At 35.4% G+C, this 16687-nt stretch overlaps 1 protein-coding gene across 5 annotated transcripts; it reads left to right on the forward strand.

The window, feature by feature from the left end:
• The first annotated feature begins 1113 nt into the window (after window positions 1-1113).
• LOC145636018 (putative disease resistance protein RGA3) lies at window positions 1114-10987 on the forward strand. 5 transcript variants are annotated; one of them, XR_014113983.1, is made up of 6 exons: window positions 1114-1892; window positions 2185-4560; window positions 5318-5404; window positions 9120-9214; window positions 9339-9412; window positions 9519-10987. XR_014113983.1 is itself a non-coding variant. In XM_081687457.1 (2 exons), exons 1-2 carry the CDS (start codon window positions 1247-1249, stop codon window positions 3294-3296), a joined length of 1758 nt encoding a protein of 585 aa, XP_081543583.1. In that variant the 5' UTR covers window positions 1114-1246; the 3' UTR covers window positions 3297-5310. The 5 variants fall into 5 exon arrangements, 1 of the variants encoding a protein (XP_081543583.1); XR_014113984.1 differs by having other exon boundaries at window positions 9126-9214; XR_014113985.1 differs by lacking the exons at window positions 1114-1892; window positions 2185-4560; window positions 5318-5404 and adding an exon at window positions 5415-8982 and having other exon boundaries at window positions 9519-10985.
• Window positions 10988-16687: the final 5700 nt, after the last annotated feature.

A 16687-nucleotide genomic window follows, 5' to 3' on the forward strand; every position in this document is an offset into this window, starting at 1 on the left:
AAATAAAAATACGCACCTTCGGAGGGACTGCTAATTTCCAAATTTTCTGCCATAAAGATGCTGGGGTAGAAGAAACACTCCTGCCATCTTCCATGCATACTCCTAAGAAAAGCAATAATATGATAGCCAGATTTGACTGAGTACTCTCCTGATTTTTCATAACTCCATATATTATATATAAGAGTCATCCGAGCAAGTTGAAGCTAGAGGCATAATTAAAATTTCCTCTGCTTCAAAAGGCAGAAAATTTTCCTTCACAGTCACTACATTTCAACCGCAACCATTATCATCCATCAGGTCAGCTACCAGCTCACAGTTGCTACCCTCGTTTTTTCTCGAAATCACTCGGAATGAAGGGGTATATTTAACCATGGATCGCTCCAGATGTTCACTGCTTTGCTTGCCATCTCCCATCACCCACTTACACCCACCCCTTTTCAAGCACCCATTTACTGCTTAATAATGATTTATACCTAGGGAATGATAGTCTGACTCCACAAGTAGGTGCTTCAATCCATATATACGCCTCAAAGTCACAGCAAATCGCACCGCCATCCCCTCAGCAAGCACAAGAGGCCATCTTCTACGCATGTGCCTACAACCAGCAAACAGAACAGTCCCCTTGTCATCCCTTGCCACTGCCTCGAGCCCAACCCAGCCTTCCACTGTTCCACATAAAGAGAGGTATCACAGTTTATTTTGATCACCTCGCTGCTAGGCGCAATCCACTTCTTGGGGCTGTTTTTTCTCAACAAAAATAATTCAATGTTAGTAAAAATAATTCCAGTTTAATATAATAAGGTGAACTAAAACAATAACGTAATAATGAAAAAGTAAAACATTTTACTAATAGAATAGGAGGCCAAGATTATTGATATCAAGAATCTGGTAAGCGTAGAAAATTCAATGGGTTACAAACATTGTGAGCAGTACGTCCTTTTAGCACATGGGAAGAAGCCCTACATAGTACTTTGATAAGTCTTCTTATAGACATATACCACATACATACTTTGATCAATTAAAGATAAGTCCATAAGAATACAAGGTGAGAATACAAGGTGAGAATACAAGATCGATAAGTCTTAGTTGTCTATCTTGAACAAGGATAAGTCTTTATTTCTCTTATATTTATTGGTCGCTTTACTATTGTGCTTGAAAAAATTGAGAGTGCTTTCCACCTCAATTCAATCTTTTTTTGCAGTAAAAATATATACACTATTTGCTTTGTTTGAATTTGTTGAGAAACATGAACGCCATAGTGGAAAATGCGGTAGGTGGACTTCTAGCCAGCGAAGCTCATGGAGTGATTGGAATAGTGTTGTCACGTATCAACGCCGAAATCAAGCTAGCTTGGGGATTTAAGAAAGAGTTAGAGGAGCTTCAAGTACAACTCAGTACAGTAATGGAGATGTTACAAGGTGCTTATTCCCAGGCAATCACCAATTCACTGATGGATGATTGGCTCAAAAAAATCAAAGATGCTGCCTACGATGCTGACGACTTGTTGGACGAATGGTCCTATGAAGCTCTAGAGGCCAGAATCCGGATACGAAAGAGGGACAAGTTTATACGCGGAGTCTCTAAGCCCTTTTACAGCTTACGTATGGGTCACAAAGCAAGGGACTTGACAAAATTGATCAGCAACATCTACAGTGATGGTTACAAGCTTGGCATCAAACCTATCGGTGTTGCTGCAGGTGAGATTTACAACAATCAACACTCTCATCAAATTGAAGATCAAGAGACAAGGCTTTGTAACATGCGACACTATGTGGATGAAAAGTTACTCATAGGAAGGGATGAGGAGTTAGCACACCTTGTTAAGTTATTATGTGATTCCAACACCAACAACTTATCAACTCTCACTGTGATAGGCATTGTGGGCATGGCAGGTACCCTACATATCATCTCTTTTACTACGTACATACTTCTACATACATTTATTTTTCGTTGTTACAAATTTGCTGAATTTTATTCATTTTCTTGTCATGACTGTACTATTTTCACCTGATGTAAATGCATGATATGCCTCGTGAACTACAATTTTATAAGTTGTAAAATTATTACCTTGATATTGTCACTCGATCAATTCATTCTATGATGTACTCAATGGATGCATAGTATAGTGTCCCTGAATATTCATATAATTTGATTTCTTTTTTTGCTCTTTTACTTCAATGGTAGGTTTGGGAAAGATGATATTGTGTAAACGCATTTCCAAGGTACATAAGGTGACAAAATTCTTCAACTCCATGGTTATTTGGCTTGTCATCTCTTCTAGTTTTGATCTGCTAGATATTTTAAATAGAATGGTGGAGATAGTTTTGAAAGATTCTTCAAACATGAGAGATAGACAGGCACTAATATTAAGGCTTCATGAAAAGTTGAAGAAAAAGAAGTATTTACTCATATTGGATGACGTATGGGATACAATTGATTGGGATTCCCTGAAATCTACGCTAGAGGAAATTGGTGGATCACGTGGTAATATTGTATTAGTGACTTCACGTGACAAATTTGCGGTAGAAAAAATGGAAACAACTGGTTATGATAAAATAACCATTAGAAAGCCCTCAATTTATATGTTGCAGGGATTGAGTGAATGTGACAGTTGGTCTCTTCTTATGAAGAGAATAGGTGATGATAATCTTGGCAGTGAGAAAGAGTTGATTGCAAGGAGGATGATGAAGAACTGTGGAGGCGTTCCTCTAGCCATAAAAGCACTAGGAAACTTGCTAAGGGATAAAGATATAGAGATATGGAAGGAGTTTGAGAAGAGTCATTTGTGGACGAATAAAGATAATAATGGCATTTTACCTTCCTTGAGATTAAGTTATGACTACTTACCATGCACGGCTTTGAAAAAATGCTTTGCTTATTGTGCCATTTTCAAAGAAGATGATATCATTGAAAAGCAAAAGTTGATATGCATGTGGATGGCACAAGGCTTCTTGCACCCGTATGTTGAAATGGAGGCTAAAGGTGAAGAATATATTGAGCATTTGTTGAATAGTTCCCTTTTCCAAGAGCCAAAGATGGATGAATTTGGCAAAGTGAAGACATTTAAGATGCATGATCTAGTATTGTCTCTTGCACGTTTTATTTCAAAGGGAGAGTGCTGGTTTTCAGATGAAGATGAAATGTCAAATGAGGTTCGACACTTGATAGTTCCTAAACATTCTAAAAACAAAGAGCTCACTCTCACATCTTCTACAAAAAGGTTGAGAACATGCTTGCTTTACAATAAGAAACTTGAAGGTCCTAGCTTACATGTTTTGTTAAAAACAACCCCTTAAGGGTGTTAGATATAGGACAAAATTGGAGTGAGAATTTTGATTGGGAGCTGTTGGGTAGGTTAAAACATTTGAGGTACTTTGGAAGTAGTGTTAGCCATGGTTTGGGTTTCATCGCCAAACTTTACCAGTTGCAAATACTATGTATATATAGCCATAATCAATTAGTAACAGACCCAAATAAGAGTATTTTTCCAAAAGAAATAGGTAATTTAGTAAATTTAAGGCACATCCTCTATGTTAATGACATTGGTGTACCTTTGGGGTTGGGTAATTTGACTGCTTTACAAACTTTACCGTCCATAAATTTAGGGAAAAAATGGGGTGGGAGATTTGGTGAACTAGGGTCGTTGAATAATCTTAGGGGTACATTGAAACTCTACAATTTACATAATTTAAGTGGTGAAGAAGAAGCTCGCAGCCTACTTCTAGACAACAAGTCATATCTTAGCAGTTTAGTTTTCAATTGGGTTCATAACTTGAAAATAAAAAAGGAAACCAATGATAATGAAATTCTAGAAGCCCTGCAACCTAATGTCAATTTGAAAATGTTTGAGATCTTGAATTATTGCGGTACTACATTTCCAAAATGGCTAATTGAAGGAGGTTCCTCACTTCCCAACCTCGTCTCCCTGAAGATTTATGGGTGTGAAGCTGAGGGAAATCTGAAATTGGAGAACTTGAGATGTCTTCGTTTCTTAACAATACAACATTGCAAGAAGCTGATTATTGAATTACCTGAGGAAGGGTTTCGATGTTGCGAATCTTTGGAAGAAATAATGGTGGTAGATGGTTGTTACTACTTCAGAAATCCAGTAGGGTTGGGCAGCCTTCCTAGTTTAAGGGAACTGTGCACTGATGTAATACAACTAGTTACAGACTTGGATAGAAAAAGTCCAGTTTGCAAATCTCTTGAAAAATTAAAATTGATAGGTGATAAGACTGATAACTGTTCTACGAATGAACTTCCCGATCAGCTCCAACATTTAAAGGCACTCCAATGTTTGGCAATTGAAAAATTCTCAAATATGAACAGTATACCCAACTGGTTGGGGAAATTGACATCTCTCAGAGAGCTGTCTCTCTTAAGCTTGCCCAGTTTGAAGTATCTCCCTTCTTTTTTGACAAGAAAGTATTTTCCTAATGTGTTTCATGAGAAGTCATCATGTTGGGTGAGACATGGGGAGACTTGGAGTGAATCCTGATGGGTTTTATGACAAAAGCAGGCGTTACATAGGAAGTCCTCATGGAAAAATTGTTTCATCAGGTATGTTACCAATTACGTTCTCTTTTTATGTTTTAAGAATGAGAAAAAATCTTAGCATGTAAATTAATCCAACAAAATGATCATATTTCATTAGCGTAAAATTATGCACATTAACCAAAAAAAAAAAAAAAAAAAAAAAAATTGCACTATTAATTTAAAAGTTGTGCACATTTATTTTATAGTTATAGTTGACTTTTACACTATTTACATATCTCACTTTGACTAGCTATGGTGATTTATAGGTTATAAAAATTATAATCATGTAGAATACAGTTATACTTGTCTCAATCTAATATCAAAATTTTGTAATTTTTACACCTTGGTAATTAAAGATAATAAAGATCAATATAAGTGTTTGCAAATGTTAAGAAATGGAGGAAGTATATTATATTTTTTTTCACCTTTTTTCCTCCACAACATCTCTCTAGCTTCCTTATTTTATTTCATTTTGTATTTTTTTACATTTTTGAACCATTTATGCAAATTATAACATATAGTATTTTCCGTTTTTTTTTTTAAAAAAAAAAAAAACATAAAGTGTTTTTGTTTTTTAGCTATTAAATTTCTCGCGTGGCTCTTTAAATAACGAAAAAAAAAAAAATTTCCGTCTATAAGTCCATTTCCAGGTTTAGAATATTCCCCTTTATTGCATGCATTTCTACATCCTGCAGAAATTTCATCAAATTTGATTAGCCTTTGTTTGGATTAAATATCGCAGAATCATATTATTACTCTTATATCTGCTCTCGTTTTACAGGGTGGTTTTTCCAGATCAAATATTGGACCACAATATTCTGGAAGAGAAGGAGAAAATTGCTATGGACCAATTGAGGAAGCATATGAGGTTTTTTTAAAAAAAAATTATAATATAATGTGATTCTAGCCGGAAATACTAATGTGGTGCTACTCTAACTTTTAAATTTTTTGTGGTAGTTGTTTTTAAAAAAAAATTTAAAAGGTAGTTGTTTTCAAAACAGAGGCTATAATTGGTAGTTGTTGACAAAATTAGCTAGTTTTAACTTTTTATCTAGCCTTTTAGAATGCATGATAATTGATAATTGGTACTCTTGTAAGTATTATCTTGGGATTGATCAGATTTATAGAATTACTAGTTTTGTGCCCGTGCGATGCCCGGGTTGCTTATTGAATTTTAAGATAAATTTTTAATCTATATGTCAAATTTTAAAACATATCTTTGATACAAAATTAGTTAGGAATTGATGTGTTTTTGTGATAATTTAAACTATATAGTAGGCATGTAATGACTAATAATAATAACATTGGTGAAAAACATTTCTTGACCCGTAACCTGAAATAATGACCCTGTTCGAAATGACTCGTGACCCGACCCGATTGACAGGTCTACACACAGTAATAAAATTAAAAAAACTAGTTTTGTGCCCGTACGATGCCCGGGTTGTTTATTGAATTTTAAGGTTAATTTCTAATCTATATGTCAAATTTTAAAACATATCATTGATACAAATTTAATTAGGAAATTATGTGTTTTAATTTTGTGACAATTTAAACTATGTAGTAGGCATGTAATGACTAATAATAATAATATTGGTGAAAACATTTCTTTACCCGTAACCTGAAATAATGACCTTGTCCGCAATGACTCGTGATCTGACCGATTGATGGGTAGGTTTACACACAGTAATAAAATTATATTAGATTTTGAAGTATTATTATTTTAATTGATTAGAATATATTATAAATAATAGATGTTGTACATTTTGAACTAATTCCTTTGCTCCAAAAAAATATTATGATACAAAAAATAAAATTATATGATAATTTATGAGAGTTATAATGTAATTATTTTTTTTAATAAAATTATAATTTAATTTGTAAATATTGGTATTTTATCGAAAATAAAACTCTAAATTAACCATTTTATCTTAAAATTCTATCCAAACTTGATTGAAAATAGAATTCTAAACGAACTTTTTTATCCTACAAATTGAATTCTGTATAACTCTATCCTACATGGCGCAACACTTGGCGAAAAATTAGAACCCAAGTGTCGCTTTCTCGTCGCCTGGCTAAAAGTTTAGCTTTATATATTAGTTATATGATGATTAGTTATATGATAGTTTGACGCTTAATTATACTCGTGCAATTTTATTTTTGTTTTAATTTTTAGCATATCGATTAGTTAAATTATTTTTAATTTTATCTTTTCTGGTTCATTTGATCGGATTGGATTGTTGAATAAATTGATCGATTTTCTTATTAATTCAATTATCTTTGATTTTTTTTTTTCAAAAATTTGTTTATTTGAGAATTGATGATTGTCATAAATTAGATTTAAATTTTATGAGTAATAAGGATTTTTTATAGAACTTGTTAGAGTAGTGTGATTGTTAGGTTGATTTGGGCTAACGAGAATTATCTATCCATTTATAAAGTACTTCATCCGTTTTTTAATAGTTGCAACACATATTTTTTTACGGTATTTAATCAATGTGGGACATGATATAATACACTTTAAAATGAGGTGAGTGGTTGTTAGGAGTATAATTTAGTGGACCATATGTTTTAAATAAGGGAAATCATATACTACCTCTGTTAATTTTTATGTGCAACTTTGGGTATTATTTGTGAGATAAAAATATTCCGTAGTTGCACATAAAAATTAACGTAATAGCTTTTTCCCAAAATAACTTTCCATTTATGGTGTTGCAAGTATTGTGACATTTCCAATTAAGAGAAGTGTTACAAGTATGAAAAAACGGAGGAAATATGAGATAACTCTTTTAAATAGTATTTGGACAATAAACCCTATAAAATATTTATTGCTCTTTTGGACTTTTAAGAATAGTGTGCGGACATTAATGCCTCTAAAAAATATTTGTTTTTATAATTTCTTCATTAACGCTATCAAATAAAGTTGTGACGTAAGGCCAAACCGAAAAAAGCTTCATGTATATGAGTTGAGTGTAAAACAAGGGACTCAATTCTTACAATATGTGGGGAAAGGGGACTCTATTTATCTTAAAGCGAGAAAAGAGGCTAGGCTAGAATGGTTTGGGTTCTCGGTGGGTTTTAACTAAAAAAAGGGAAAGAATTGAGTCCCCTTGGTTAAACAGTTGAGTTCTCTTGGTTAAACAATCGAGTCCCTTTGGTCAACTAAAAAAAGTACTCCGTATGTTTTTTTTTTTTTAATAATAATTTAATTTAAGACCAATAAATAAAAGTCTTTTCCTTTTTTTGGAACAAAAATAAGACATAGAATAACAATACTTTGAAAGTTTATTTTCTTCATCATCTTCATTTCATATTCAATCTTCCAACTCCACATTTTTGTTTAAAATCTTGACTATCTCATAAGCTAACTCTGACTCATGTGAATTGTCAACCCACCTACCACCTAATATAATTACACCCATGCACTTGTTTATAGTATGGGCATATTAGAAATCTCATAAAAGAATGCTTGACTGTCTTAGAAACTCTCCTTAATGGCTTCTGTTGCAATATACATAGGACATATCAATAATCAACTTTTTTTTTAAAAAAAAATAAAATAAAAATTAGGGCTGTACAAGCCTTCACTAAAATTGTGATATGTGGATTTGCTACAAATGCAAGACAAATAAGCTACAAACTAGAGAGATAAAGAACATGCTTTGGCTATAATTTTGAAACAATGAGCGGGAATGATTAATGAAGGAATTGATGAATTTATCTGGTTTAATCAAGGCAATAACGAGGGACTTAATTCTGTACAAGGGACTTAATTCTTCTTGGGTTAATTAAGTCCCCTGAAAATACCCCTACCACCGGAAATTTAACCCCAATCCCCTTTTCCCTTGTAAAATAAATAAAGTCATTTTTCTCCACATTTTGACAAAATTGAGTCCTCTGCTTTATACTTAACTCACATTTAAATTATTGTAATTTTATGCCTTATTTTTTTTGCCAAAAAGAGGAAGGGGCTCTTTTTAGTTGACGAAGGGGGGACAATTGTTTAACCAAGGAAACTCAATTCTTTTCTTTTTTTTCTAATTAAAACCCATCGAAAAACTTAAACTCATTCTAGCCCAGTTCCTTTTCCCTCTGTAAAATAAATAGAGTCCCCTTTCATCATATTTTGTAAGAATTGAGTCCCTTGTTTTATACTGAACTCCATGTATATTGCTAGCTATGATTTTGCGTGCGTTGGGCCGTTGGCCATCCTAGTTCTATCAACATTTCAATAGATTTAGAAATTAATCCATTTATGTGGCATGCATGATAATCCTGTATTTATGGTTATTGTGAACCGAGCTTCACATTGTGATTGTTATGTATTTATGGTTATTGAAGGCTAAACCGAGCTTCCACCTTTTCGGGTTTTTTAATGTGTTTCTGCACTTATTGCTAGAGCTCTGAGGTCAATTGTCCAGGGAAATTTTTTGTCTTTTAATTTGAAGGGTAATGAACATATCCTTTTCATTGTTTTATGGTTTAATCTGTCTTATTTTCTATTTCAAGTGTTGCTAATTTTTTCTTATTCAGGGGAATTTTATTTATACACTTTTTATGGGTCATTGATATTGTGTGTTATGTAGGTACAGTTGACTAGATCTTTGTTCAAAGTTCCTGAGTATGGATTGAGCACTCAACAGGTCTTCCATTTCTGAATTTCCCAGTTAAATAAATGGAGGTATGTTGAACTGATGGTTTAATTTTCACGGTTGAAAACCCTATTTGGTTCTTTCAGGTTTGATGCCATTCTTAGTAAGACAATTGTTGCTTTACTATAATTAACTAAATGCTTGTTGTTGCAGCTAAATGTGTTATGTGTAATTTTTGTATTTCTCGAGGTTATGGGGCGCTTGCAGCCTGAGGTTTGGCATGATGGGTGAGTTGCTTTATTCTATGATTTTAACTATAATTTCCACTTTAGAAAAAACATAATGGAGAGGGTCAGAGGGATACGACTAAGTTGGTGTTTCTTTTTGATGCAGACACAAAAAAGGCGATATACAGAGGTGGTGTTGATATTCATTACTGAATGTCAAACAAAAATGGAGTGTATTCAGTTAAGTCCGATTATTGGCTCGCTAAAGAAAAGGGGGCTGAGGGCTTAACATCCGCAACTGATATGGGGGTGTGGCAGTCGATTTAGAAGGTGCGTGGGCCTCCTAAGCTCCAACACTTTCTATGGAGCGCTATCAAAGGAAATCTGGCTGTCAAGGGCAGATTAGTGTACACTGTACAGGCTGACAGGCATATCATGGATGATGACTCTTGTCAAATTTGCGGGTGTGAGAGAGAAACTATTTTGCATTCTCTATTCGAATGTACTGCAGCTCAGGAAATTTGGAATGCGAGTGTGCTTGAGGGTAATTTGACATGAGCTCCTGGTGACTCCTTTTGCAGATTTGTGGTGCTAGATTTACAGGAAGTGTGATGCTGATGTTCTGAGTATAAGGTAGCTCTGATGTGGGCTTCTTGGCGCTACAAGAACCTTGCTATCCATGAGAAGGAAAGACTGAAATCTGTTATGCTTGCTGCTGGCTATTGTAAGATGGTGGTTGAGTTTAAATTGTATGCTAGTAAGGTGTTTAAAGGGAGTGTTGCTGCTGCAGTGGGTAGTAGATGCTCTTCTTGGAAGCGCCCACCTGTTGGCTGTATCAAGGCCAACATTGATGCTCATGTCCCAGCTGTGGATATGACGAGTGTTGGCGTGGTCTTTAGGAACTCTCATGGCCGTTGCAACCAAGACTGTTATTGCGTCTACTCCTGAGTGTGTGGAAGCGATGGTTGTGCGATACACACTTCACCTAGCAAGGAGATTTGGGCATGAAAGGCTGTGGGTTGAATCAGACGCTTCCAATGTTGTCACTACGATCAATGTGAAGGAATATGGATTGTCTCACATTAATGTTATTTATGATGATGTTAGGTTTAGAGGTGTTCTAATCAGAGTGTTGTGAGATATAGCAATATATCTCGCAAGTGGTCCTTTTTTTTTTTTTTTTTTTTTTTTTTTTTTTTTTTTATATATATTTTTATTATTTTTTTTATCAATACTCCTGGGACTCTTTTATAGTACTATTGGAACTTTCAATAATATTACCGACACTCTATATTATACCGCTGATAATATTAATAGTACTACTAAAGGAAACACTTAGTAATAACGTTTTATAATTAAGAGTAATAATCACTTGTTTTTCGATTACTGACTTTTAATGGTATTAGTTATCACAACTCTACTACTTATATATCAAAACAAATTAACCTTTTAGTTTAATAGCGCACCATGCTTCGCAATAATAATTCTTTACCTAGAGAGTTTTGATCAATACCTAAACTTAGTCGACAATGGAACCTCCGGCGTTCTGAGCTTCAATTCCGACTTTACCAAGGTAGCTAACCCCAACCCTGTCTTCCTTAGATTAGGCACATCACAGATCTATTTCGTTTCCTACCTTAGATCTGTGTTTATGACGGAACTTTTTAAACATAAAGATAAGTCAATTGACACATAAGGTTCAAGGGAATAATGTTTCCTTATTGAACGAAACTTTTATTTAATTTAAAAAGATTACAACACTCATATATTACAACGAACACACAAACTGAAAGCTTAAACAGACATAAGCTGAACTATAGTTTTCTCTACTTTAAGAGAGATGGAGAACCAATTTATCTCTTAAGGTGAATATTTAACTCTAGAGGACTCTGTAATGCTTTCAGAGAAATTCTCTAGCTAAATCTTCCAACTCTGCCTTTTCCGTCTTGGCCTAAGTCCCTTTATATAGGGAAGCAAAGCTACATAGGATTCTTATCCTGACTCAACAAGCAATTATACACCATTGCTTTTTACAAAGATATTTAAAGACTGAAAAATTAACAAAATGTGGCTACATTGAAAGTTCCTTGAATTATTGCTGGTGTGGGCTCAAGTATTCATAATTTCATCCATCTGTAGGCTCCCCTCACTATCTTTGTTGTCTTTATAATGAACATACATAGTGTTTTGGGTGTTTTTGTCCCTCGGGAGAGTTACGTCACGAAGTCTGGTCCTGTAATCCCCCATATTTTAAAATATATTATAAATGAAATTATATATTATTTATAATATTTACTTGTATTTTTCCGGAATTTAATTTCAAAAGTTTCAAATTATTTTTGGGGTTGATAAACGATTTTATTACAAAGAACTTTTTATGAACCTTCCTTCTATAATTTATGTCCAACAAACAAACCAAACCCAGTTTACTTTCTTAATTGACCCATTAATTTAATGAGGCCCAATATCCCTACTTACCCTACTACCCTCTCTCCTATAAATACCCCATACATCCCAAAAATTTCCCCACACAAAAGGTTAGTCTTATTTTCTTTCTCCTTTATTTTATTAATTTGTGTAATTATAATTATTGATTATGGGTTTTGATTTTATTGTTTGAAATTAATTTAATTAGTATCAAATTGTATTTTGATGATTAAACTTTATAATTTCAGATTTTATAAATGTTATAATTTTCAGATTTTGTAAATTTAATAACCTAGGGTTTTTAATCATTGAAAATCATGATTTTAGGGTTTTTATGAACAATCGATTTAGGGCTTTTATAGTTATGATGTTTTGAAATTTTGGTGATTATACTACTAATTAGTTTAACTTAATTCCAGATTATTTTGAACACGTAAATTCGTGTTTTAATGTTTAGATTTTGGTTCGTTAATATTAATCCCGTTTTAATCCCGATCAGGTTCTGAACTCATCCGATTTTGACAAAAAAGTAGTGTTTTCCATGTGGAAACAATGTTTTAAGAAAGACTCACTACCTTTGGTAGTGAGCACCACCCTCTCGTGGCCAAATTCAGCCTGTAAATATGATTTTCGGGCAGTTTTTGATTTTTAACGAAGTTTTTTTTTTATGCTTAATGTTTATAATTAGTTTTGGGTTTTGATTTTATAGTATAAAGTTTATATTTTTAGTATCAAAATCATGTTTTTATGTTTTAAACTAATAATTTCAGATTATAATTGTTGTTATAATTTTCAGATTTTATAATTTTAAAAACCTAGGGTTTCAATTTATTTAAATTGGGATTTTAGGGTTCTTATCACTAATTAAATTGGGGCTTTTGTTCCTATTGGATTTCTATTGATTAATTAAGCATAAAAACATGTTTTTAATGAAGTTTTAAGGATCTTTAATCAAATTTATATTGCTGGAAATTTGGTTAAGTATTAATTTATTATTGTTGCTTGTTTTCTAGGAAGTGATTATTTCTTAGGAGACTTTTAAGTGATTAAAAGTGGCACAAAGGATTGTTTATACGAGGTACGTACATGTCTACTTCGTTGTAAGTAGTATCATGTTTAGGTACCAAAGAAAAGAACTTAGTTTCATGATTAGAGAACACTTTGATGAAAATTGTTTGGTTATACATTTAATTAATTCATGTGCTTATGTTTATGAGACATGTTTTGGTGAATTGATTATGTTTGTATGGAATTATGGATGCAAACATGTTGAATTATATTGGATTAATTGTTTGTATGGAATGTTGATACAAACATAATTTTATTGGATTGGTTTGTTAACCACATTTGGATTATTAAAGGATTGGAATTGAATGGTTTAAGTGGAATGAATTTATTAATTATTCCACAAGGTTATTATTTATTTATTTATTGCTCAATCATAACTTGTTAGTATGTTGAGTAAAGGTGGATTAAGCCGAAATGGCTAGGTGAGTTGACTATGTTCAACAATTTTGAATAATTTGGAAGTTTAATTGGAATTAAAGGTCAATTTGTGATGTGATCACCATTGTCCTAAATAAGATTAAAAATGAATTGATGTATGATTGTTATGTATGGTCTTCTTGATTGAGTCGGCTATTAATTAAAATTGTAATCACGTAAAGTGAAACATGGATGAGCAATAAAACTCTGGAAAGCGTGCACTTCTAGAGTATTGACAATTATGGGTTGGGGTACACGGTGGTAGCCCGTGGCTTTTCGAGGCTTGTTTGATCAACATGTCCTCTTTTCTTTTGGTATTTACATTTTTATTTTATAATGAAAGTTAGATGGGATCCTAGACTAACTTTGTGAGAATGGAGTCGCGCCCATTCTTGCATCGCGCTAAACTTTTATTTTAAATGGTCATTTGGGACCAAAATGATTTGGTGGATTGGACAACCTCGTCTATTGCTTACTCCAACTAAATTAATTAAATTAAATATAAAGAGTCAAGTGTTTGGAATTTATTAGCAAATATGTTGAGTCGTTTGAATTGTTTAAGTGTAGAGTCTTGATTAATGAATTCGAGTTGTATATTTATTTACTTTAACTAGTTGAGCATGCTAGATTTTGTGCGTTGTAGCTTGTATGTACTCAGCTTTGCTGATTGCGTGCTTTTGTGTGTTTTCTTTTGGTCATGACCTTCGCCTTTCAATGACCCTGTGATGATCCAATTATTACACTTGTATTATTGGGGAGCAGTATTGCACAGGTTAGCTTGATGATGTGAAGTTCGGGGATTTGACATACGCATTGTCAAGGGATTGGTGTGATTGAGAGTATTAGTTCTTTGTGTTGAACTTATTTATATTTTACTATTTTAATTATGTTTTGGGATTTTGGAATATTGGTTTGGTTTTAATAAGGGCCTTTATGGTTCCAATTTGTAAGCTTTGACTTATTGGTTTTCTAAATTATATTATTTTAATATTTAAGTTGGATTTCCGTTGCAATACTTTGATAAAGCCTTAACGTTTTAACACGTGGCGGTAACATGCCAATGGTTCTCCTCTATTTTTATTTAAAGTAAGTGGGTTGGAAAAGGGAGAATTATTGGGGTGTTACAGGTCCGGCTGAGTTGTACCTGCAAAACAACGGAGACTCCGGGTGGTTGGAGCTCTGCCTCCGAAGAACAAGTTAGTAACTTGAAAGGGAATAAAGAGTACGAAAATTTAGGTGGAAATCTGCTTGGATTCCAAGCTCAGGTCTTTCTCTGATGAGAGAGAATGTAGGTGTAATAAATGATTGAATGTGTCCCCAAAATGGGGAAATATCTCCCTATTTATAGGGTCATTGGAGAACGTGCCCCTATCTAGGTCACTTGACCTAGATTTCAGTGGGCTGCGCCGTTTTACGGCGCTTCTTGGGATTTGGGCCCTTGAAGGCCGCCATTTCAGAGATGTATCTAAGGGGGGCATGTGTCAAGAGGATATTAAGCCACGTGGGCCATCCTGAACTCGACACGTGGCCTCCACTCATTGGTCCACGTGTCTAGGGTATTTTTACCCTAAACATTTGCCCCTCACAGGGCGCACGTGCATATCACGTGGGGCCTGTGACACGTGTCCACCTATCAGAGGTGAACAGTAACGGATAGTAAATTTAAATTTCAAACGAAAATTTTTCCCCCCGTTTTCACCTTCTATAAATAGAAGTTTACCCCCCCTTTCTCTCACCTTACGTTCATTTGACTTTTTAGAGAGAGAAAGAGAGAGATTTTTAGAGAGAGATTCTCTGCCTCCGTCTGCGTCAGAGCATTTTTTAGTTTTTCGTGTGCTACAAGTTCAACACCCGGTTTACCGGCTGTAGCGGTTTTCAGATTTTTCAGAGTAAAAGTAAGATAACCGCCTGTACCATTTTAGCTTTTCTCTTTTTCAACTTGTATACAATTCTTTCTCCGCCTGTATACATAGTTTTTTAGAAAATATAAATGAGTTCTCAATCCACACACTCGGCACTGCCTAGGACACTCAGCCGGTCCCCTAGGACGGCTGACTCTAGAATAGGGGGTGCCTTTTCTGGACTATCAGAACCAATGTGCCCATCCCCGAATTCCTCCCTCTCTGTGTCTGTGCAGGACACAATGGCCAGAACAAAACAGACGGCCAAAAGGTCTAGGAGCCGGCGCACTATATCAGTGCCAGCCGATGAGGTTTTCCAGACGGGGAACAGAGGCATTTGGAGGAGAGCAGATCTGACGAAGAGGCTCCCTCTACCTCCGGGAGCTTTGGGGTACGAGAGGTAGGCGGCGAGGGAACCGCCTCCTCTAATGAAGCCGGCGAAGGGTCAAGGGCCGAATCTTCCGGCTCTGCCCAAGATAATTTTGCGGCTGACTATCAGCACCCGCCTAAGGTCGCTGACAACCCCAACCCCAAACGGACCAGAATGCTGCCGGGCAACATTGCCCTTCTCAAGAGCGGCTTTAGGGCCTTTAAAGAAAAGCACCCCTTTGGAAGTGGCTGGGACATCATCGTTCCTCCGGCTGACGCGGTAATGGCCTGGGGGGATGATATTGATAATGCAGACCATTACTTCGTCTGCTACGAGGCGGTCATTGAAGCCGGCCTCCGGTTCCCCCTCCACCCCGGGATTAGGAAAATCCTAAAGGGGTACGATGTAGGAGTTTGGCAGCTCACCCCCAAATCGTGGGTGAACATTCTAAGTTACATCGCCGCCTGCGAGCTCCAGAATCTAAATCCAAGCTTCTCCGCCTTCGCTCACATGCATTATTTGAGCAAGGCCCCAGGCGGCCATGGGGCATGGTATACTCTGACTACCTTGCTCCAATATTTGATGACTTTGGACAAAGTGTCTAAATGGTCCGGGTGGAAGGAAAAGTTTTACTTGATTTCTTCCCCAACTTTGAGACATAACCGGACACTGCGCCGGCACAACACTGAGCCGGCTCTTCTAGGCAGGAAGTGCCCTCTCCCGGTGCTATCTACTAAGGCCCGGGAGCAAATAATAGAGCCGGGATTTTTTGAAACAACAACCGAGCCCATGGGAGATGGGACTCACATTATAGTTCCCAAGAACTGGATCCCCCATCCGGACTTCTTCAAGGACGAGTGTTTCTTGTCCGCCTGCGGGCTGAGTACCATGTTTCCCAAGGGTAGATTACCTTTCATCCGGAGTGTTTGTTATTTTTATTTTTATTGCAAACTTGCCACAATTTCTTCTAACCTTGAATTGTGTTCATGCAGCCGACGCCTTGAAGATGGTCGACCCGACAAAGACACCGGCTAAGTCGGCGGCGCTGCTGCGCAAAGAGGCGGCACTTACCAAGAAAGTAGCCGTCGATGCAAAGGAGTCCAAGAAAGGCGGGGTAAGACCGTCTAACTTTTTTGTGTATACATTTTCATT

This window comes from Chenopodium album, chromosome 6 (assembly GCF_948465745.1).
Source record: "Chenopodium album chromosome 6, dcCheAlbu1.1, whole genome shotgun sequence".
Taxonomy (NCBI): Eukaryota; Viridiplantae; Streptophyta; class Magnoliopsida; order Caryophyllales; family Amaranthaceae; genus Chenopodium; species Chenopodium album.